The following is a 23,015-nucleotide window of genomic DNA, read 5'->3' on the forward strand; positions in this document are numbered from 1 at the left end:
TAATCCACAGACTTCAGTGGGAACAGTTTTTTAACCAAAGAGCTAGTCCCTCCAGAAACCACTGATCATTCATCTCTGCTGTCATGGATTGGGGGCAGAGTCTGCACAAATAAAACCAAAACTATCTGCATGGCTAGTTACCGCAAGACGTAAGTGAGAAAACATGTTTTTTTGTGTGTGTTGGGGGGTGGGGGGCTTGTATTTGGATTTATGGCAAGGAGGGAATAAGCTTAGCTATAATAAAGACTGAAGGCAGAAAAAAGTGTCAGCTCGCCCGGTTCACTCCAAGTTCAAAATCAGTCAAACAACAACTCTAATTTAATCGGTGTGAAAACTGACAAGTTGTGGTTTGATGATGAGTTGCAAGCAAAACTCCACAAACTCTGCGTGCCACAAGATCATTAATACCACCAATCAACTTCGTGTAAAAACCTGCAGTGTTTGTTATCAATCTTCTCATCTAACTCCCCGAAATAAAGCAAAATAAAGTGTTTTTTAAATTGTTGAACTACTCCTGGAGGGGCGTATACATTTCAGATAAAAAGAAACAGAGTATTGCATTGACTTAAAGTAAAAGCAGTAACCGCTCGTACCCAGCAGTCGTCCCTGGGTATGAGCGGCTCCAGCAGATCGCCTGCTTGAATCTTCTCGCCGCTCCAGGCCTTGAAGCTCACGGCGCTGGTGGACGGCTGCAGGGACGGTCCTGCTGCCCACACGGGCGCGTTGAGACAGTGGATGGTGACGTGCTGCACGGCCTCAGTGCTCAGAAGGTGGATGAAGTTCATCTGGATACGACCCACACCCGTCTCCAACTGGAAGGCAAGTTGTACTTTTTGGGGTTTTTTGTGGCATGAATGTGAGGTTTGTTATTTCAGCCTAAAGTGTGGAAGATGCAACACTGACCAGGATACAGTCACATAAACATTCAGTGTGAACTCTGAAAGGTTCCTTAATACAGAATGTACAATGGCATGCAAAAGTTTGGACACCCCTGGTCAAAATCTCTGTTAATGTGAACAGTTAAAACAAGTGGAAGATGAAATGATCTCCAAAAGGCATAAAGTTCAACATGAAACACTCTTTTGCAATATTTTAAGCAATATCATTGAATAATTTTTGTTTTCAACAATTTTTGTTTTCAACAATTTTAGCGTGAAAAGGGGAAACAAAGCAGCAGCCTGCAAAAGAACGGGAGACCCAAGAGACTTGAGCTCTCAGAAAACTTTGACCAAGGTATCAGACAAGACATTTACTATTTACACACTGTGATAGTTTCCAAAGGGAGGGCTACCTGGTACTAACTCTGCAGGGTGACCAAACCGTTGCTGTGGGCCCTTTTCCTTGTCTGTCATTTTGAAAATGTAAAAGATGAAAATAAAAAAATATATATTTATAGTTTAAAATGTGAAGGGAATGTGTCATCTGTAACTTTATGCCTTTTGGAGATCATTTCATCTTCCACTTGCATGCCACTGCAGATACAGATTGTTCACAAACACTCAGTCATCACTAAGTCCTGTACTTCACCGCGTTTGTCTCCGTAATACAGAAACTAGAGCACAGTCAATTTGTGAATTGATAGCAGGCTCCTGTTCCGATATAAATTAGACTTAGAGTTACATCTGGATCACAGACTCAGTCTTTCAGTGTGATGATCTGTCCCCATTATTTTATTTACAGTTAATCCAGGAATGGCTCTGGCTATGATGTGCTGCTGTATTGTAGCGTTGAAATATAAGTCCAAGACAAAGGAATGAAAAGATAAAGGAGAGTTTGAGATTTCTGCGCTTTCCTTTTTTTTGCCAGCTGAGTGTCTCTTTGATGGCGACTTGGCCAGGTCTGAGGACTAAATGGGACGCCTCAAGATTCACTGCATGAACAATCCGTCCAAATAGTGCTAGTGTTTATCTTATAAAGCCAGAAAATGAACAGCTGTGCTTCTTTATCATGACTGGCACACACACACACACACACACACACACACACACTGTCCACCTTAAACTTTGTGCTTCTACTTCTTGAGAAATTTGGTGTAAGACAACATGAGGAAAACACTCTCTTCAAGGAGACAAGCACTCACCGATTTGATATTCATCCATGGTCTGCACAGTGTCTCTGTCTAAGTGATGTGTGTTTCAACTCTATTGGGTGCTTTGCCTATCCGAGGCAGACGGCTAAATATAGCACCGATCCTCACCTTGGATACGGTGATGGGTTTCAGGCACGTTTGTCCTCCAGCAGTGAAGTTACATGTCACCTCGATGGTGTCGGCGGCGCAGCCGAGGTTGGGGTCGATCCAGTAAGTGCCTGTCAGAGAGGAGCAGCAGCAGGGGAGAAGAGAAACGCTGCTTATCAAGCAATACACTGTGAGATTGTGCAGAGACACAGACAGACAGACAGACAGACAGAGCAGCTCAAGCGTCTCCTCACCGTCGTACATCCTGTGTTCACAGTTGTAAAGATCTCGGCAGATCCTGGCAGGGTTGTCGCGGGTTCCCAGAGGGTTCTTTAAACTCTGGATCAGAGTGCTGAGATGCTGCAGGGTCTTGAAAATCTCTGTTCCCTGGTCTAACATGGGCAGGTCCACGCTCTGATAGTTCTGCTTTTGGACACAAATATTATGAATTTCAAAGTGGCATACTATTATCCTGTGCTAAAAAAAAAACACTCAGTGACCCTTTAATTTACAGGCCGTTAATTACGTGATAATGTCAAGAAATAGCCAAGAAATAACAAGTAATTGTGTCATGATGTCTAGAAATAACGGTCAATTTCATTGTTGTCGAGAAATATAGCCAAGAAATAATGATTGATTGCGTAGAAATAGCCCAGAAATAACGGTCGAGATAAGTTCTGGCCTTTCCCAAACAATTCAAAGCATGAAAAGCATGTGTAATCTTTGCCTTAATGGAAAATATGACATTACTATGAAACTGACCATTATTTCTATGCTATTTCTTGACATTATCATGTAATTAGCGTCCTGTAAATTAAAGGGTTACCAAATACTCTATGAACCAACCAACGTTCAACAGTGGAGCATTGCTTCCTCTATAAACTGACCTCTTGCCTCAGTGCAGCATGGGAATCGATGATGACTTGAAAGGCAGCACCAAGGGCCTCGTTTCTCTAGCGAAGAGGACAGCGAGGCAATGAGGAGACAACAACCATGATCATTTGCACTTCACTTGTCTCCACATCCCTGAAAACCCTTAATTTGTCAACAAAGACAGAAGTACTCACAAGCGAGAGAGCAGAACTGGGATGACCCTGGAGACAAAAAAAAAGGAGGAGAGAAACCAGCATTTCTTTAGCAACGGCCACTCAATTGCGTTTGTGTTCTATAAATCCTAATCTACGCTGTCACTGGTGGTTGCACCAATACTGTTATGAATGCACAGCAAATGAGGCATGAAAGAAAAGGAAATAAAGCATTTCAGATGAAGTAAATACGAGCCGCTGGCAAACAGCTGCTTGAATTAGATCAGAGTGGAAAATAAGCAGGTCTATAACGAGTCAGATTTTCCTCTAAATAAAACACTTGATGCGCTCGCAGTCCGACCGCAGTGTCGACGTTTCAGATGAGTTTTATCCTCTTTGAATGATTCTCACTGCTACAGTTGATTGTGCTGATTTCTTATTACATTGAACCGTGGGATATGAATTATGAAAAACACTTCCAGGTGTCATCAAATCCACCGAAAGAGATTCAGCGTCACTAATGTTCCAAGATATTTCATTTTCATGCCTGCTGAGATGAACCTAGTGTAAGCCCCAGCTGGTTTCTTATTACTTCAACTTGTAAAACATCTAAGATCCAGTTTACTTTTCCATGGGCTTCAGCCACAATGGGGCCATGTCATGACATAGTAGTACAGTGAATTGTTTATATGAATTCTATGTGGTTTTTGTTTTTGTTTTGTCTGTATTCTGATGATTTAGTTTGTTGTCTAAATATGAAATGTGTCTTATAGGCTGCCTATAGTGCCCTTGTAGGCTGGGCACCTTAATTGGTGCATGACACTTAATAAATATAAATTCATTCATTCATACACAGTTTTCTGTTCTAGACCAACGTTGCATTGGTGCCTACTCGGAACCAGTTTTCCAGAGGCCAGGTCTTTGTCTTTCGAGATGAAAAAAAACAAACTGGATCCAACTTTCGTACTGGATCTGAACCAGGCCCAGAACTGTCTTGTTATGACGAGATTCTCATTTTAGAGATAGTATTATAGTGTAAGTCTGACTTTGATCTGTTATGGGATTTCTTTTAATGTGATGAACTAAAGTGGAGAAGTAAAAATCTTCAGAGAGAGAAAAACTCACATCCAATAACAGATTTGCATAATGCAAACAGGCTGCCGTGTACACTCTGCTGTATATCGTCATTTGCATTTGTTCATTTCGACTGTTGTGAAGATGCAGAGTTTAAAAACTCATCCGTCTGTATTAAAGACAGGAAATCAATTACTGAACTCCAGCATCTCTCTCTCTCTCTCTCTGAAATATCCTGCCCTTGATCTAGAAAGCAGCTAGATGCTCAAAGAGCGACTTCTCACAGAGGAAGACTATCACTGGAGATATATTTTACTTGTTAAAAGTAAAAACTCTTCTTTCCCTTAACTTTTTTTTCTCATTTTTGTGTAGTCTGCAGGAGAGGAGGAACTTACTGGTGGTCCTGGTGGTCCACGAGGACCAGGAGATCCCTGAGGGAAAAAAAAACCCCACATGCATTAGACTTCAATTTATTCATAACTTCATGGAAGATGATTAAGAAGTTAATTTCTTTCTTTTCATGCTGATCAGACCACAGGCCTGAGCAGAGCACAGAACAATGATTAAGATACGAGAGGTGAATAATTACTCACCCTTGGCCCTTGCAGTCCCTGATTGAAATCAAAGAAAGAGAAATCAATACTCCAACATTAGAAAGCGAGCAGACCAGATATTCCTCTATCATGTGCAGTGTAATGTGCCATCTTTGTGCTACCGTTTCAATACACTCTTTATCGACCGTCTGTTGTACTGCTATTGAGTTGCCCTCTTGCTTCTTTTACGAGGCTTACACTCTGAAATCTTATTTCCACACAGCAAATCCTATTTTCACACAGCGAAACTTATATATGAGTGTTGGCAGGGTTTTTTTTTTTTTTTTTCAGAGCGAGCCGGTGAATTACGCCCGTGTATGAGCACTCAACAAACCTCTTCAAAAAAGCTCCAGATGAGCATGCAGCCAACATTTATCACCCTGACAGGAATTCCACAGCAGCTAAGTGTTACTGTGAGTGTAACAACAAACAGTGGAGTACAATAGGAAATGAAAAGCGCTGAGGGCAAAAGCGGGCCGAGTGGTGCGCCGTCTCCATACTAAGTATCCTATTCTGTGTTCACGGTACAGACAGAAAAGATTCATCACAACAGCACCACGCACCGTCTCCCCCCGACTTCCTTTGTCACCCTGGGGTCCCTGATGGAGAGAAGGGGAGACAGAGGATCACTCCATCACTGCCAGAAAAAGCAGGCAGAAGTCACATAAAGCTTGGCAGATAGGATGAGATATGAGGTACATACAGGATGACCGCTGGGGCCGATGATGCCAACGGGGCCCAAAGATCCCTCCATACCCTGGAAAAGCAGAGACATGTTAGTGACTGAGGACACGTATGATGGAGCGTCTGATCAAGCGGTGCGTATTTTTCTGGCAAGTGTGCAGCTGCAGTCTGTGAGAGCTGAGCGCCCCGGCATCGGCTAAAGTAGTGCTGCACCGAGTTGACCAAAGTACGATTAATCTTCATCTCACCATCAAACCGCGCGGTCCTCTCGGTCCCTGGATCCCCGCAGGGCCAATGTCTCCGGGTGGTCCCTAGAAACACACAAGCAATTGTTGTTTATGAAGTGAGTCGGAGGTTAAACCAGTTTTAAGTGTTCAGTGACCTCTGTTGACCTCTGTTGGCAACAGGTAGGATTTAATACACACAGATTTCTCTGCCATTGGAAATGGTACAAATGTTAATTAGCTGAAATATGTTAATCTTCACTTTCTCTCTTGGCCACTAGGTGGTGAAATTTAAAAAACTTTCTGACATTCCCCCAGTCTCTGGACTTAAAGGGATACTTCACCCAAAATCGATAATTCACCAATGTTCTACACACTGTCATGCCAAGGAAGGGTTTGGAGAACTTTCTGGATCATCAAAACGCTTTTGGAGTTCCAGGGGGGGTCTGACTGGAAACGGATTTTCATATAATGGCGGTGGATAGAGTTCACTTTTAAATTGTCCAAAACACACACTATGAAACATCCAGATACCTCCATACTGCTCGTCCGTACTGACCCAAGTGTCCTGAAGCCGCCACATGAAAAAATTGTTCAGAAAAAATAAATTTGATCTCTGTTTTTAGCCTTGATGTAGCAGTAACTCAGGACACTTGGGTCAGTATGGACAAGCAGTATGGAGGTATTTGGATGTTTCATAGTGTGTGTTTTGGATGATTCATTATATGGAAATCTGTTGCCAGCCGGACCCCCCCCTGGAACTCCAAAAGTGTTTTGATGACTCAGGAAGTTCTCCAAACCCTTCCTTGGCATGATGTTGAGTAGATGATTGGTGAATTGTCGATTTTGGGTGAAGTATCCCTTTAAGCTGCAAGAAACCATTAATCACTGTCAATCAAATCAAGTGTCTAGTGTTGGTTTGTCAAACCAGAAATTTCACATCACAGTTTCTCAGAGTCTAAGATCTGAAATCCAAGTTTACAGTCGGACCACACTAAGAGATGCAGACAATCCTGATGTTGGACACTGGAAACCAGTGAAGGCTCAATGACCAAGTCTGCACAATCGTATATGGGCAGATATTGCAATTTTCAGTTGGAACTGTCAGTTTTGCTTTTCATTTTCACCCAAAATTGACAATGCTCTGATGAATGTCTGATTGACTGAAAGCTTTGTACAATAAAGTGAAAACTGCACTGGCTAAGTGAGTGGATATCCTTTCGTTTGACACTTAAAATTGATGAACATTTTTGTTGTGGTTTTGTACCAAACGAACGCATCTGTTTATGCTGCATGAGAATATGAATATCGTTGGTCGGGGCGTCTCTGTAGCAACAGCAACATTTATGGTGCTGACAATGTTTTGACACGTTTTTACAGTGATTTGGATGTTGCATTTGGCCATACTGCGATATTATGAATACATTGTGATTAATTGTGCAGCCCTGATTGTAACACATACAATTTATCAGTTTTCAAATATGTTTGAATTACTTCATTGACATTGTTTCAGCAATATGAGACCTCTTCATAACAACTTTGTGCTTTGACGAGCCAAACAGCTCACAGGCAGGCTGGATCCAATCTACGCTGACAGCAGTGGGTGGATTGGGGGGGGGGTCACTAGGAGCTGACATACAGGGACAAACAACCATTCACACACACCTACAGGCAATTTAGAGTCACTCATTAACCTGCATGTCTTGGGACTGTGGGAGGAAGCCCACGCAGGCACGAGGAGAACATGCAGACTCCACAAAGAAAAGCAGAGAGGCTCAAACTGAGTGCCGCCCATGACTGCTTTGACTTAGCTAATTAAAAATGTATTAAAACTTTTTTTTATAAAGGTGCATTTGGGTCTGTGTTTGTTTTCCTGCTACCCAGCTTCCCAAGCGTCAGCATGCACATTCAGAAAAGCTGTGGGTGGTGTCGCAGATGTTTTTATATGCTCTATGGCTCCTATATTCGTCTTTGGGCAACAACAAAACCAAACAGTTCTGTTCCTTGTAGAAACAAATGTGCTAGCCTGGTGCAGCCAAGATGTAATATTTTCATACAGCGCTCTCAACTGCTGCTTATCCAACTGCTTAACAGCACATGTGCTACCAGTTTTAATCATAACCAAATATAGCTGTAAAAAAAATAAAGGGTTTGCAGCTGTGTTCCTGCTACATTTTTGCCATAATAGTACTATAATAATAAAAAAAACTACTCATGTTTGATTAAAGTAGTAGTTTGGAGGACGTGGAAAGGTTTTGTGAGGAACAAGAGTAAACAGCTTTATCTCTCCTTGTATTCAGAATAAGAATCGATACTGTTGCCGTTACGGCCATTAAAATCACTACAACAGGATGTTAAAGCCATTTCTTACAGAGCCTTTATTTCTGCAATTTTATCTGATTCTACTGACTTTAATTATCCTCACTCATTGGTTCTGAGTTAAAGCAACTCCACTAAAAAAACGAACACAAAGCTCATCTGCTTCACGCTCTTACTTAACTCCCACTGTGGGAAAATATCCAATGTCTCTCTCAGGATTTTAAATTAAAGACTCAGACTCTAGTAAAGCCTGCTCTGTTTCTTCAGCTGGCAATAATCTATAGTGCAGTAAGTAAAGTAGACTTATGGTGTAGCAGATGTTATCCCGGGGCATGTTGGAGTAATACCTAACAGCTTTCATACCAATTATTACTGAAGATAATGTTATGTAATGTACCTCACGACGATTTGGGGGCATCTAAACTTCATATAAGTGACTTTTTGGAGTGTTTTACTGTCTTGGAGTCAGATCACAGCGTTGCCCCGGGGGCTTAGAGCTTCGTTCAGACTGCAACACTATAACTTGATATACTTTTATAGGTCTGAATGACCCGAGGTCATATTTTCTGTTATTACTGGAGCTTAGTGGGAGCGTACCTTTGGCCCAAAAAGACCCAGCACCCCTGGAAATCCTTGTTCGCCAGGATCCCCCTGATGCACAAAGAGAAAGCAAAGAGTGTAGTAGTAGTGTCTTCTTCACAGTGCACTGTCACATAGAGGAAATGCAATAAATTCTATATTTTGACACGTCGGTGCTCACTGGTTGCCCTTTAGGACCCTGGTCTCCTTGTTTTCCTGGAAATCCCATCCCACCGGTGAAGCCTCTTTTTCCAGATGGGCCGGTTTGTCCTGGGAGACCCCTGTCCCCCTGGAGAACACACAAACACAAACACAAATAAACACACACGCATCCGCCTCACCTCCCACCCCACAAACCTCCTGCACACCAGACGCAGCTGTCGACGCCACGAGTGTAGATGTAGTAGAAGTGCAGCAACAAGCTCATGATCGCCCACCGATGGGCTCAGCTGACTGCATTTAGCGGGGCCCCTCACCGATTTGGAAGCACAGCCAAGATCTGACGGTGGATACGAGCGGCGCTGGGCTGGTGCCTTAATATCAGTGTTTAAAGTTTCTTTATCACAGGATGCAGAGGAACAGTTACAATTAAACTGTCCAACCTCAATAAATGTTTGCATTTACACAGCCAGATCACAACTTTATGTCCAACCCCGAGGCGGTGAGGTCAACATCGCCTTATAACCACGGGCTCAATAAATAAAGCCTCTCTGTGTTTGTCACAGCCATGCATATGTAAATTTTATGTAACATTGGCGAGGCCATGGAAATCAATAGTGTGCCAGCTCATTAATATTTTGCAACAGTAATTTCCTGAAATGATTGCAGTGAATATGAGGCCCCTTTAAGAGAGGAGTCTTTGTGCAGACTTTGGCCTTTGAGATCAGAAAATGCTCCAAATATAAAAAGGCAGTATTATGGGGCCGAGGGAGACGGCCCTGACATATTAAAGCTGAGCTGGCAGTTTGTATTTGATACTGGCAATAAATTTGCTTGCATTGTGATCTATAAAATACGCTTATGCCATAATTTTATAATTTATATCAAGCTCTTTGTGGAGAACTTAAAAACTTTTTTATCAAAAGCAACTGTAGTTATCCATCCATCCATGGTTCTCACCTTCGGTCCAAAGGAGCCTTGGCTTCCAGGAAGTCCTGTCACACCAGGTTTACCTGGCTGGCCAGGTTTCCCAGGTAAGCCCACCTCTCCGTCTTCTCCTTGTTCTCCCTTGAAGACAAAGAAAATAACAATCAGAGGTGAGATTCATTTTAATTCAGTGACAAATATGTAAGTGCAGTGGACTGTCCTCACCTTGACTCCTTTATTTCCATCTGCACCAAACAGTCCATCCACTCCTGGCGGCCCCTCAAGTCCCTCCCTGCCCACGACCCCCCGCGGGCCAGGAGGACCCTCTGGGCCCTGACCACAGACAATCAGAGTGTTGATATCAAAGCTTGAATCGATTTTAAATTGTAACAAGTTCTTTGACTTTGAGTTCAGTTTAAATTTGCCTCCAGGTTTTTGTGATTATTTCTAGAGACAAGAAAAGCCTCCTACTCACTGGTGGTCCTTTGGTCCCAGTTGGGCCTGTTGCCCCCGGTTTTCCTTTCTGACCCTGAAGCATAAAGAGTTCATGTTGCACAGTTGTGACACGGTTTCATGACAGACATTACAGTTTGAGTTTTTTTTAATACAACAGAAACACGTTGCTGTTATTTACGTCCTTACTTGATCACCTTTGGATCCTTTCAGCCCTGGTTGTCCCTTCGGCCCAGGATCTCCCTAAAATCATCAACACTGTTTGAGTTGAATTACACTGAGTGTGTTTGGGCAGTCTGACACAGTAGCTATATGATTTTACATTTCCAAGAGAAATAAATGGGATACTTACAGGAAGCCCCGGGGCTCCAGCTTCGCCTCTCTTTCCATCAAAACCCATTTGACCCTGGAAAAATGTAATTTTCTATAGTTCAGTGTACAGAACATCATTTAACCCTGATTGACACTTTTACCTGGAGACAAAAAGAAAAAACAACAACTTGTCATTGTTTTTTGTTATTTCACTTACGATGTGTCCGGGGTCACCTGGCTCTCCTCTGTCTCCTCTGTCTCCCGGAGGACCCTGGATTGATACGGACACAAACTAATTAAAGGATCCAGACCACCACAAACAAACAAGACAAAAAAGAAAAAGGGAAAAAAAGAAAAACAACTGGTAAGAAACTCACTCTGTCACCTTGGGGACCAGGAGGACCCTCTGTTTTGCAGTCGTCCCCCTGTTCGCCCTAAACAAGCGGCGTAGAAAATACACAAACAAACCGCAATCAATGGCATTTCCCTAAAACCCAATGGTCTGTGCAAAAATCAATGCAGGTCTTGTTTGAAAGAGTCTAACAATGGGAACACATCGCCTCTTTACATGAATGGCAAATCATTACATTCGCTATTATCCACAATGATCCAATTTCACATAAACGGTGCCAATGTCTGTTCCAAGGACTTTATGGAATTCATTAACCAATAACAACGGGTGCGTGTATAATTTTAATAGTCATGTGTTGTGCATGTGTCAAATTATATAAATAAAAGAAGAGCACAGCAAGCACTGGAAAGTAGGGTAAATAATTGGTGATGCCAAGGGGCCGAGCAAAACAGACAAAAAGCAATATACTGTAGCATTAGTGCTTTTAACATAACTGCGATTTGGAAAGTTATTTATCTGCAGTGTGGTTTGGTGCCAGCTTTACCTGACTCTTTCAATTGAAAATCATAAATTTTGCAATGACCCGTGTGATGGCATGATATTGATTTTAATTATAGAGCAAGCGCAGCCATTATTTTCGAGGATATTGGCAAAGAGAAAATAACAAATATCCACTTCCAGATGGCTCCTGCCCAGGGACTTTTTAAAAAAAAATGCTAATTAGCATCTCACTAAACTCTGGTGCAGTGTACTCTATTGTGTGCTGCTCCCCGTCAAATAAACACAAATTATGGCGCTAATATCCCCCCAAAATCATGAGCGGAAGAGTCCAGGTGCTTGGTAAATTATAGACATTTGACAGCACTTAGCGAATTGGAAGTATCCCGCTTCAAATCATCGATCACATTAAGAATTGCAAGGACAGGCGAGGCACTAATTAGGGACACGGCTAACGTCTCGATGCATCAAATAAACTGACCATGCACTGAAAGACAATGTGCTGTATTGCTGTTATACCTTGTTAAATAATGCAACTATTACAGCCCCTCCCTCCCCCAGAGCTCATTAGACACAATGCGAGTGCAGACGGAGAATGTACCTTTTCACCTTTTGGCCCCGGAGGTCCCAGTGGGCCTTGTGGTCCCATGTGACCCTGTGACAAGACAGAGAGTTTGTGACCGCATCTCATTTCAGGGCCGTGACCTCACACACCTGACACATCGCTCCACCTGACTGCTGCTCTGACTAACACACGGAGGAGGAGGAGGAAACTTCTCAAACAGTGTCATCAATCATCACTTCCTATCCTGCTGCCATGAAGAAGATCCATCAGTCAAGTCATGGCTATTTCTTCTTCACCTCCATCTTATCCTGAACTTGTCTCTATGTATACACACAGGCATGATGTTTTTATCCCCTTTGTTCACGAGAAAGGAGGAAGTTTGTTTTTTAAACCAACATTTCTGGCACATGTTCATCTTCATTTATAAATCTATGGTAAAAACACATAGAGGCGAAGTGGCTAGCGGCAAGCAGACAAGGTGAGCTAGAGAAAGGAACTATTAACTTCATGCAGTTCAATGTTTTATCGTCCTTCCTACATCTATTTGTTGATTTCATTTTGTTCATGTCCACTGGGGATCAGATTACAGAGCCATCCACAGCTCTCTCCCACCTTCTGCCCTCTAGTGGTCGGCTTTAAAGCAAAATGAATTAAAGACCCCCTAAACCAAAAATTGATTTTTGAAATAATTAACATGTCCATGTAGTGTTAGGGTTCTGCTACAAGACAGTTCAGCAGCGAAGTCGCTAATGCACGCCACAGCTGAGCATTTTAGATTTGAAAATGCAGTTTCAAAGCCACAGTCTGAAAAAGTTGGATTCAGTTTTTCAGCACCCACTCAGGTTTAATACATCAGAATCCCTAGCAACCAATCCCGATGATCTCATTTGTTGTTCACTGTGATGGTGACGATTCACATCTACTTATACAGCTAGATGTTCAATAACAGTATCATTGGTTGACGTGGCCGCGCTGCATTATTGCCTTATTATTCATAGTACCTGGATTTTTCAATGAGGTAGAAATAATAAACGTGTTTTTAGCCTCTTTAAGAGTTTTTTAAAACAACTTTTTAGTGGGAAAGAAATTTTAATCAAAAAATAGTCACAGCAGAGCATTTTTACACATTTTAAAATGCCTCTTTATAATCGTTGTGCGTCTGTTTAATCAACATAAGATCACGTTGTAGAGTGGTGGTCACAGTTAAATAATGTGCTGAAGCAGAGGGAGGACAGCTGAGGGAGGAGGAACTTTAATCTGCACTTCACACAAACAACTTTAACCAACACGACACAAAAGGGTTTGTTGACACATCCAAACGCTAACGAAGAAAATCGCTCCAACTGTGAATTAAAAAGACGACGACGCACAAAAACACCAGCCAGTTGCTATAATCAACACAACACAACAGTGTGTCATTAAATCCTGTTGGTATGAAATGTAAAACCCAAATCTTTCACAAGTTTCACAGGGGAAAAATGTGTCTTTGTCTTTGGATCATCAAGACAAAAGGAGGCGGCACGGTGGAGCAGTGGTTTGCATTATCGCCTCAAAGCAATAAGGTTGTGGGTTCCTCCCACAATGCAGAGATAATATGCACATTAGGTTGACTGGCAACTCTAAATGACCCCATAGGTGTGAGTTTGAGTATATGAGGTTGTTTGTCTCCATGTGTGTCAGCCAAGTGACAGACCAGAGACCTGTCTGGGGCGTAGCCTACCCGCCCACATGCTATCTCAGCTGGGATTGGTTCAAACTCCCCCATGACCCTGCATGGATAAGTAATAAAGCCAATGGATGTGATGGATCAAGATTAAAAAAAAGCCCCACACTCTAAAACGACTCCAAAAATGTTTTACAGAACGCAGCAGCTCCGTTTCAACATTACATCATGATTACATAACATGCCTGTCAACAACATACCCACACACTCATTATAATGTTACGCATACTCTGCCATGTAGCCAAACCGTAACGATAAAAGGTCCTTACACACAATATATCAAACAGAAACAGAAGAAACAAGCCCTTTATTTTATTTTTTTCAACGGGCTGAAGAAGGATGTCAGAGTTTTTCATGTTCCTGCACTGACAGGAGTTTTTTTTCAAAGTGCTTCAGGTCCTTCACTTTCATAACATCCTGCACTGAAGCGTATTATTATTATCCCACCAGTGTTTTTATGAAGAAGAAGTGCTTACCTCGTAACCTGATATGCCTGGATCTCCTTGTTGGCCCATTCTCCCAGGAGCACCCTGGGGAGGCAGCATGTATATTTAGCCCACCGTCCATCCACCCGCCCAACATCCAATTAAGTCCTTCAGTCCATCAGTAAAGAACTCACCACCGGCCCGATGGTTCCTCTCGTGCCCTTCTGCCCGACAAATCCCATTTCTCCGCGTTCACCGATCGGCCCGGTCTCCCCCAGGTGACCTTGGTGACCTTTGCTCCCCTGGAGACAAGCCATCAATGAGCAGGTATGCAGCGAGAGCAACAACAAAACGTCCCCCACCAGAGCTGTGCTTTGTTTGACAATTCAAATATTTAATACTGGAAGTCCACTTGACGAGCACCTCCACATGACCCGCCCGGTGTTTACCACCACGGCGGAGAACTTTTCAACTCTTTTGTGCAAGCGCAACCCCCCGAGCAAAGTGAACTGACAAACCTTCTCTCCTCGTTTTCCTCGTTCTCCAATTTTGCCGGATTTGCCCTCCTGACCCTGGTGGTGGAAAATTGAACGGGGTGACCGTTAGTTGACAAAAACATCCGTCTTTTCACTGGGAACTGAATGAAATTCGAAAGCTGCCTGCGGAGACACTCACCCTGACGCCCGGCAGTCCAGGAGGCCCGGGGGGTCCTTCGTTCCCCCACAGACCGATCTCACCCCTGTCCCCTTTAGCGCCCTCTGGACCAGCCTCCCCCTTTTCACCCTGAGAGGAGCAGCACGTCACAGTATGAGTTATTGTTATATACTGGTCTCTATTCATATATTTGTTTTAGAACTTTTTATTTAAACATTTTACAAAACATTTCTTGACGTATGACTTTGAAAATGTGTGATAGCACCACGCAGGCCAGACTTTGACTTGCTTAACCTGAGATAATATGCTGTATAGCAGTAACCATACCTCACTCCCTAAATGTTCATGTTTTAGTTTAGTTTTTTATGTTCTTTTAGTACTACAAAAAGGACATTCATGCTGATACTTTGTGACTAATATTTGAAATGGACGTGTCATATTTGTTGTAGAATGTCAATAAAAAACTAAATTAAAAAAAAGAAAAGAAAATGCGTGATAGACTGCACAGTAGAATGAGTTACAATAAGAATAAATAAATAATAAAATGGATTGATAAATAAAAAGGGGAGATTAAAATAAGAACGCAATAATAAGAGTTTAAATAAATGGATAAAAATTAATTAATTAATAAAATGATACATACTACATAAATAAAAATAAAGTAGTAATAAGACACACATACATCTATACATCATCCTACACATTCATATACTAGTCTATTTTGATGTAATCACAGGCAATCTCAGTTAGGATCCTAGGAGCCTGTTTGAATAAAACATTCAGACTCATTTTCACAAGCTTAAAATCATAAATAAATGAAGTATCTGTCTGTAGATACAAGGTTTCACATCATCAGCTGACAAAATGTCTGCTGAAGAACCTGAGGGGGTTGCTACGACAACAAAAGCTCGGCCGCTCCAAATCTTTGCCAGTCGAACAGTCACTAAGACCTGATCCGAAGAACAGAGAATCTCGTCTGTCAAGCACCGGGCTAAGAGTCTGCAGATCAGAGCCCTTGATTCTGAAGAGCGTGGCAGGTTATAAATAAATTTTTTTCATTTTATCCCGTATTCACAGGGCCACCGGTGACACGGAGCCAGGACAGGAGAGATGTGAGCTCTGCAGCTGGCTCCACATGAAAGTCTCAGAGCTCGCGGCGGTTTCTGCACTGACAGCTCAGGCATGTAAACACAGAGTTACAGTAGTTTAGCCAGAATGACACAAAAAGCATGACTAATTTATCGGTGAGACACAACAGGCTGTAATTTGAAGATATTTCGAAGATGGGGGGGAAAAAAAGAAAAAAAAAAGAAGAAGACTGTCAGAGTGATCTGACGTGTTTTTCAAGGTGCGTGTCACCAGAAAGTGAACAGAGGCTCAGCTGCAGTTTTGCTGCAACACTAACAGAGCATGAAGACTTCAGCTCTGCTGCAGTGTTACTGTAAGAGGCCGTCGAAGAAACTCAAAACTCAAAACATCCGCCTGCTTAAATGATTTAGAACAGGTAAAGCAAAGCCTGTCTGAATAAGACAATGAAGCCATAAGGAAAGAGGAGCATTATAGTGGAGAAAGAAGACTGCACTCATCAGCACAAGTTTTATATTATCATTAAATCAATTTAAACAGTAAAAGGCCACATCCACCATGATGACTGGCTCCAAAAATGCTTGTAACTTAATTAGCTGTTGTTGTTTCATAGATATCTGTATTTATCTTAATCTATCATTAAACCAGATTTTGCTTTTTAGACATTTTGCCATAACAGGTGACATTTGTTTCAACCTGAGGAAAGCATGAGAGCAGATAATGAAGATAGCTTCACAAACTTAATAAACAGATCACCTGCCCTTGTCTTAATTGTTCTGTTTTCTAAATTGAGGCTCACAAGGGCCACTTATCACTGTTTCCTACAACTATATGATGTTTTATCTGTATATAAATATTAGTTCAAGGCCTTTTGGTTCTGTGAAAAACACGTAATAGTCTCTTGACACAAAACAAACAAGAATGACATGTTCAACTTGAAGATGGAGCAAGAACGCAGCCAAAATATAAACACAGTGATAACAGCAAGAAAACGATTCAAATGCTGCCTGATAACCTGTCATGTTACTGTGCTAATTACCTTCATGTTTTCTTGGAAGTCAATGTGGGTATTTGTTAAATCGCACGTTTTGAGATTTCCCCGGTTTCAAACGCCAATGAACCGTGACAATGCACTGATTTTCATTGTCCTAACAGTTCACAGTCAAAGCTGCAAATCCCTCTGGAGCTGCTGTTTTCCATCCAGGAGCTGCACTCTGGCCAAGAGCTGCTCCGAGTAGTTTACTCCCCTGACTAACAGAAAACGTCCTGTACAGCAGAGTCTCAGGTCGACTCTTTCCTAATCCGCACTCTCTCTTCTCTATACTGTGCTCACTTTTTTACCACCTTCTCTAAGCCAAAGGCTGTTTGTGGGTCTGTCAGCCACACTTGCAGCAGTTTGGCTCCGCTGAGTCGGCAGCAAGCGTTTGTGCTTTTTCTGTTTTTTTTTTCTATTGTTTTTTTTTCTCTCGATCACAATACTTGCCAGACAGTAGAGCTCCTAAAATAGCCACTCGATCTGTTCTCACTACGTGTCAAAACAATCCACCTCCAACTGTACAAAGGGCAATATCTTACAAACAGTCCTCATCTTGCTCTAATTACAGCGAGCTGCTGCAGTAAACACTGAGGTTCACTGGGTCCGTTGGGTTCATTTATGTTGAAATTAGTGACGACAGTGTGGTTATTAGCCAATATCTTGGAAAAATATATTTCCCTTAACTGTGGGATGTTGAAAAACACAGTTTTTTTTTCAGTGGTGCATATCTTTAGATTGTCACCTACAGTTTGTCTTATTTCCATACTTGCCTTGGCTCCATCGGGTCCGCTTGTTCCAGCCTCACCATCGATGCCTGGCTCACCCTGATAAATAAATGACAACAAAAAATATGGCTGCAACATATTTGCGTAACAAAAACACTAATCACAGGAAGTGAAAACAGATGTGTAGCACACACACACACACACACACACAGTGAAACTGCCTTTTTTAATATATTTAACTTTTTATAAAACAAATTTACCACTTGGTTTACGCTGCTTCACAAGCGACTTGTTCACTTCGCTGTGCAGTTGCCAACATGTATTCAGTTCATTTTAATTCATTAAGGTGAAAGAAAAATAAAACATGAGACACTCACTCTCTGGCCAATCCAGCCCTGCTCCCCGATGTTGCCGGGCAGACCGATGGCACCCTGTCGGGGCGAAAGACACGTGATGCTGGTGATGTTTTGTATCTCTTTGATTTAGTTTCCACTGTGGTTGGTTAACAGTTAGCTTCACAGTAATGGAAACTAGTGTGGCTTTATGGCTTCACTCCAAAATCCAAACCCTGTGCTTTCAAATGGACACTTTGTGTTTTCTTATAATGTCAATTCCCATGTTTTCCCCAAATAAAATAAAACTCCTGGCTCAGTCAGTATCAGTACACACCCCTACTCAACAGGCCCATAGCCTACAATTTCACATCCAGGTAGATTCTGGCTGTCATCCTCCAGTGTTGGCCAACAGCTGGAAGATTGTGCACCAGAAATGGTCCAGATGTGGGAGTAGCATCTGATGACATGGGCCAGATTTGGGCCATGAAAGCAGAAGAAACCCAAGCATGTGGCTGGATTAATCTGGCCATTAATGTGTATTTTGTGATGGGGCTGGTGATTTCTGATTGGCTGTTGTGTTTCCAATACAGCAACGATTACTGATTATTAGATAAAGATTGTGAACAAAGCAGAAGCACAAGTAAGTTTATACAGTTAAAGTCACACACCTTGTTTTAGTTTGCTCAAATTCAAACATGTTTTTAAATGATAGTCAATTCGCTACATAATTTAATTTATGTGCTTATAAAAATCTGATCCCATCTGGCTCCCAGGACGGAGACACAGGCCTCGCCATAACCTCAAAGGCTGTTGTGATGGACTCATCGAGAGAAGACAAATATACATCTGCCTGTCCAATATCTCAATAATCTATGAGTGTTTCAACAGTTTATCAACATCGATCATCATTTCACCTTCTCTCCAGTTTCACCAGGCAGTCCTCTCTCCCCGGGCTTCCCTGGTGGACCCTATCACAAACAGCGACAGCCTTTAGCATTCAGCGCTAACACAACAGTCAGCAGGAGTTCTTTATACCAGCTGTGTGATCAAACTCACCGTCGGCCCCATCTCCCCCAGTGGTCCAATCGTTCCCGGAGGCCCTGCTGGTCCCTGCGGTGCCAAAAGAAGAAGCATCAATAAAAAAGGTTAAGAGCGCGTTCTAATCTTGGACAAACAGCCCTGAAAGTGACAGTGAAGGAGAAAAAAAATTGTGAAAAGAAATAAGAACCAGGCAGAAAAGTGTGGATCTGTGGAGATAAGTTAATCTGTGGAGCTAAGAGCCTTCAAAACACTGAGCCAAAGCTTCTGTAAGTGATGGAAACAGGCCTGCCGCTATAGAGGCACAGTCAGGCTACAATACAGCTGCCTCTCCAGGAAGGAGACGGTGTAAATCAAATTGTCTCAGACTCACTACCTCTCTGCTTGTGTCTGTGAGGCTTGGACAGAATGAGAGAAAGAGGATTAGGCCGTTCAGGGATTTGCAACCAGGGCTGTGGGTTTCTAGGATGCACTGAATAAAAAGGTGTCAGGGCAAGAAACTCAGAGTTTATGTGCGAGGGCACACAGTCGTGTGCTGGGGAGCCGCAGATCATTATAGATAATGAGACACTATGGTTTATGCCTGTATATCCTCTCTGTGATTCTGCAGCTTCCAAAACTTCACATATCCAAACCAGATGGAGCAGAGCGAGGGAAAAAAAAAACATTACCATCCAGTAGCTCTTTGATAATGAGGTTTATTTTCAATTATGGAACCAAAATCGAGTTCATTCACGGAGGCACATAATGAACTCACAGGCTCTCCTGCTATTCCTTTGGCTCCTGGAGGTCCCGAGGGTCCTTGAACACCCTGTAAATAATACAGCTGTTTATAACACAACACAAACACACACACACAAGAAAAAAAACACACTACTGGTATTTATTTATACACATGTCCAAATGCCACTAGAGAAACTAGAGTGTACACAAGACACTCTTATCCACTACTGTTCCCCAAAATGTCTCCACCTAGAAAAATCAAGACTGACCTAAAACAGACCTCTGTTAGCCCCAATCACTTACTGGAAATCCCTTAGGCCCGGCTTCACCTGTCTCGCCAGGCCGCCCCTGCAGCAGAACAACAAAACCCAAAAAAATATAAGTACAGTCCGACAAGTTGTAACGCTGCAGTTTGCTCTTAGAAAATATCATAGTCAGCTCTGTGCAGATAGGAGAAGAAAATCCTCACATTTCATCAGCTAGAACCAGTGAATGATGGAAACTGGTTGGATAAATGACAACTTGATTAAGTGTTGTAAACAGTAAGACTGTTTTTGCACTAAATGAATAAGTCTGGATGATAGTTGCAGTTGCGCTTAACTAAAGATCTGGCAGTCATTAAGGCTGAATGGATGAAACTGAAGAAAAACCACGAAGCAGTGCAAATTCACACTTTGATTTAATAGATTTGAATAGACCTTTATTCTACTTGACCGTACACTGTATGTAAGAGCAGGAACAGAGCTTATATAAAAACTGCAGCTCTGCTCCTCTGGCCCCACTTTAATGAGAAGTCTGTCTCCGAGTCAGCCGGGGAAATTCTTCTTCATTAGGACAAAAGTATCAACATCTCTCTCCATTTATCCTCTATTTATACTTGTTCCTGCAACCTTGAGAGGGCGCACGACCGAATGTACTCCAGCCAGGATTGTTTGCTAATGCGGCTAATAATGTCATTATTACTGCTACGGGAGGAAAGTGAAGAAGTCTGATCTCCCCCTACCGTCTCTCCAGGGAGGCCCGCTTTTCCTGGTGGGCCATCAGGGCCCTGCAAAGAAAACATCCAACTCAGTTAACTCAGCTTTTTTTTTTTTTTTAAATCCCCCTGAGTTAAAATGTTCCCGGCTGCCAAGCACTTCCAGCACCATCAATATTTTAGGGCGCTTTGATTTAAGGTTCTGTTGTTAGATTTGTAGTTAGAGTGTCCTCTGAAGAATCCTCAGATGTTAAAAATAGTTAATAATTACAGTCTGCTGAACAAAGCAGCTTAGAAAACTCTCATGTTTTTTTGTTTTTTTCCCCCCACCCCTCCGTTTGGAGACTTGAGTCATTTTGTTTACCCTTGATTTCCATGGGATAGATTGCAATTATGTAGCTTAAAGCCAGACGTAGCTCTAAAGGCAGTTTGGTATGTAAAGTTACATTATCAACAATTAGTCCCGAACTTGAACTGAACCGAACTTTAAGAGTCTCTGGAGACGTCAACTTTGACTTTTTGACCATGTGCGCACCTTTATTCCCGGAGACCCTTTGTCCCCCACTGGACCGTCGGGACCCCTCGGACCCTGCACAAAGAAATTAAAAGTTGTCAGTGATTAATAGCTTTGGAAAGCTTGGCCTTTAACAGACCCGAGGCACAAGCTATTTAATACATTAAGTCAATGAACTTAGCCAGTCAATCGCCATTTTTGTCATCTCCATTTATTGGAGCGTGGGAGGCCTTTCCCCCTGGTTTTTATAGCGTGCTATAGTTTAGCCGCCACTGGGGAGACACGATCAAAGATTGTGGCTATTTTGCAAATACTTGGCATCTGAGAATCAGCTCCAAACTGTGTGGACTTTGTCCCCCCGTCTTTTTTTCACGATCACACACAGTGGTACCGTCAGCAGCACACTGCGGTTATTATAAACACGCCTTGGGAAAAGGTCACAAATCCTGCAGCTGATTCATCCTGGCATTTAAAAATCAAACCAGACTGCAAACTAGCTGACTGACTGACTGTCGTTGCTGCTGTAAGCATCTCACATAAAAGGGATGCAAACCAAAGCCAGAGCAGAACAGAGCTCCCACCTATGTAAGGCCTTGAAATTTTAATGGCTGCTTAATAGCAAACTTGTGCAAGGCCGTTGTTGAGAGACGTAGTCATTAGTTAGGAATAAACAGTTACAGCAGAAATGTCAAATGTGTTTTAACCTTCAAGTAAAAATGATGTTAATTAAATCTGAAAATCTTTCTGATCATGCAATAAATGATTTCAAAGTAACACATCCATAATAAATCTCACTTTTTCTTGCCCTTTCCACATGTTGCCAGTTTCTTGATCATCTATGTTGTTGTATACAGACATTAAATTTTAATAGAAATGGGTCATTCCACTGAAAACATAATTTCAATTGATATAAAAATCTATTTTGTATACTATTTGGACATATTTAGGATATTTTACCATTTGTTTTACACAAAGTCACAGTTTTATGCTACAGGAGTGCTGTCTCTGTCTTATTTCACGTAACTGCCATATGAAAACAGTGGATTATTATTACATCTGAATCTGCATGAAATGAGCTCAATCCACTGGCTCTGTTTTTGGAAGGGAAAAGATGATTGACAATATGACTTATTAAAATCAATATGTTTTACTGTGCAGACATTTATTATCTATCCCTCCCTACCCAATATACGTTTTTCTTCCATCTCACAGACATAAATCCCACAAAGCTTCAGAGGAGGAGACTGCTTTTGAACAAAACCCCACCACATTTTTCAAAACTGAATAAAGCCATTGTTTTCGCTCCTTTTTTTTAAAGGGTAATATCGCAATTTTCAATGCAAAACTTTGGGCACAGGGGGAGGTTATTATCGCCCCCTCCCCCCTGTTCCCGGTAATTGAGAATTACTTTGGACACTGCAATAAGGAGAATGATTTTTAATCATAGTGGTCTTAATTCTATTTTCCAAAGGCTTGATGTAATTTTCAGTTATTATAGTTATTAAATATTACATTTGTGACTGCTTGTGATATTAGGGGAGCCGTGTAAAACCAATCCAGAGAATGAAATGCTTTAATTATACCACTTACTCATGTTAGATCAATTATTCATTCGGTTCAGTCATCCTGCTGTGCAACCAAGGGCTATTTTCACAAAATAGAAAACTCAATTATGGAAAAAGCCAGCGAACACTGGTATTATCCCAGGCTCATAGCAGCCACAGCGACCGACACACGTTTCCATGTTCAGAAACTCCAGGGTATTGTATTGTAAGGAGCAAGATGTTGGGACAAGCTACTTTGCATATAAGAATTAATGTGCTTTAGTAATACATGCTCT

General features: G+C 42.0%; 1 protein-coding gene across 1 annotated transcript in view; it reads right to left on the reverse strand.

The window, feature by feature from the left end:
• col27a1b (collagen, type XXVII, alpha 1b) overlaps positions 1–23,015 on the reverse strand; it is a 74,782-nt gene that overhangs the window by 1,856 nt on the left and 49,911 nt on the right. The window contains exons 29-60 of the mRNA XM_085786292.1: positions 21,197–21,250; positions 20,689–20,733; positions 19,989–20,033; positions 19,720–19,773; positions 18,981–19,034; positions 18,839–18,892; positions 17,967–18,020; positions 17,635–17,688; positions 14,764–14,871; positions 14,607–14,660; positions 14,283–14,390; positions 14,140–14,193; positions 11,977–12,030; positions 10,903–10,959; positions 10,743–10,796; positions 10,566–10,619; positions 10,403–10,456; positions 10,236–10,289; positions 9,986–10,093; positions 9,794–9,901; positions 8,856–8,963; positions 8,693–8,746; positions 5,801–5,863; positions 5,572–5,625; positions 5,432–5,467; positions 4,869–4,886; positions 4,671–4,706; positions 3,244–3,270; positions 3,064–3,129; positions 2,431–2,599; positions 2,198–2,307; positions 594–812 (exon numbers count right to left, since the gene is read on the reverse strand). Of these exons, the coding sequence (XP_085642418.1) occupies positions 594–812; positions 2,198–2,307; positions 2,431–2,599; positions 3,064–3,129; positions 3,244–3,270; positions 4,671–4,706; positions 4,869–4,886; positions 5,432–5,467; positions 5,572–5,625; positions 5,801–5,863; positions 8,693–8,746; positions 8,856–8,963; positions 9,794–9,901; positions 9,986–10,093; positions 10,236–10,289; positions 10,403–10,456; positions 10,566–10,619; positions 10,743–10,796; positions 10,903–10,959; positions 11,977–12,030; positions 14,140–14,193; positions 14,283–14,390; positions 14,607–14,660; positions 14,764–14,871; positions 17,635–17,688; positions 17,967–18,020; positions 18,839–18,892; positions 18,981–19,034; positions 19,720–19,773; positions 19,989–20,033; positions 20,689–20,733; positions 21,197–21,250 (2,241 nt within the window). The remainder of the gene's footprint in view (positions 1–593; positions 813–2,197; positions 2,308–2,430; positions 2,600–3,063; positions 3,130–3,243; positions 3,271–4,670; positions 4,707–4,868; positions 4,887–5,431; positions 5,468–5,571; positions 5,626–5,800; positions 5,864–8,692; positions 8,747–8,855; positions 8,964–9,793; positions 9,902–9,985; positions 10,094–10,235; positions 10,290–10,402; positions 10,457–10,565; positions 10,620–10,742; positions 10,797–10,902; positions 10,960–11,976; positions 12,031–14,139; positions 14,194–14,282; positions 14,391–14,606; positions 14,661–14,763; positions 14,872–17,634; positions 17,689–17,966; positions 18,021–18,838; positions 18,893–18,980; positions 19,035–19,719; positions 19,774–19,988; positions 20,034–20,688; positions 20,734–21,196; positions 21,251–23,015) is intronic.

Source organism: Trachurus japonicus, chromosome 9 (assembly GCF_045865225.1).
Source record: "Trachurus japonicus isolate A0001 chromosome 9, Traja_1.0".
In the NCBI taxonomy this organism is placed as follows: Eukaryota; Metazoa; Chordata; class Actinopteri; order Carangiformes; family Carangidae; genus Trachurus; species Trachurus japonicus.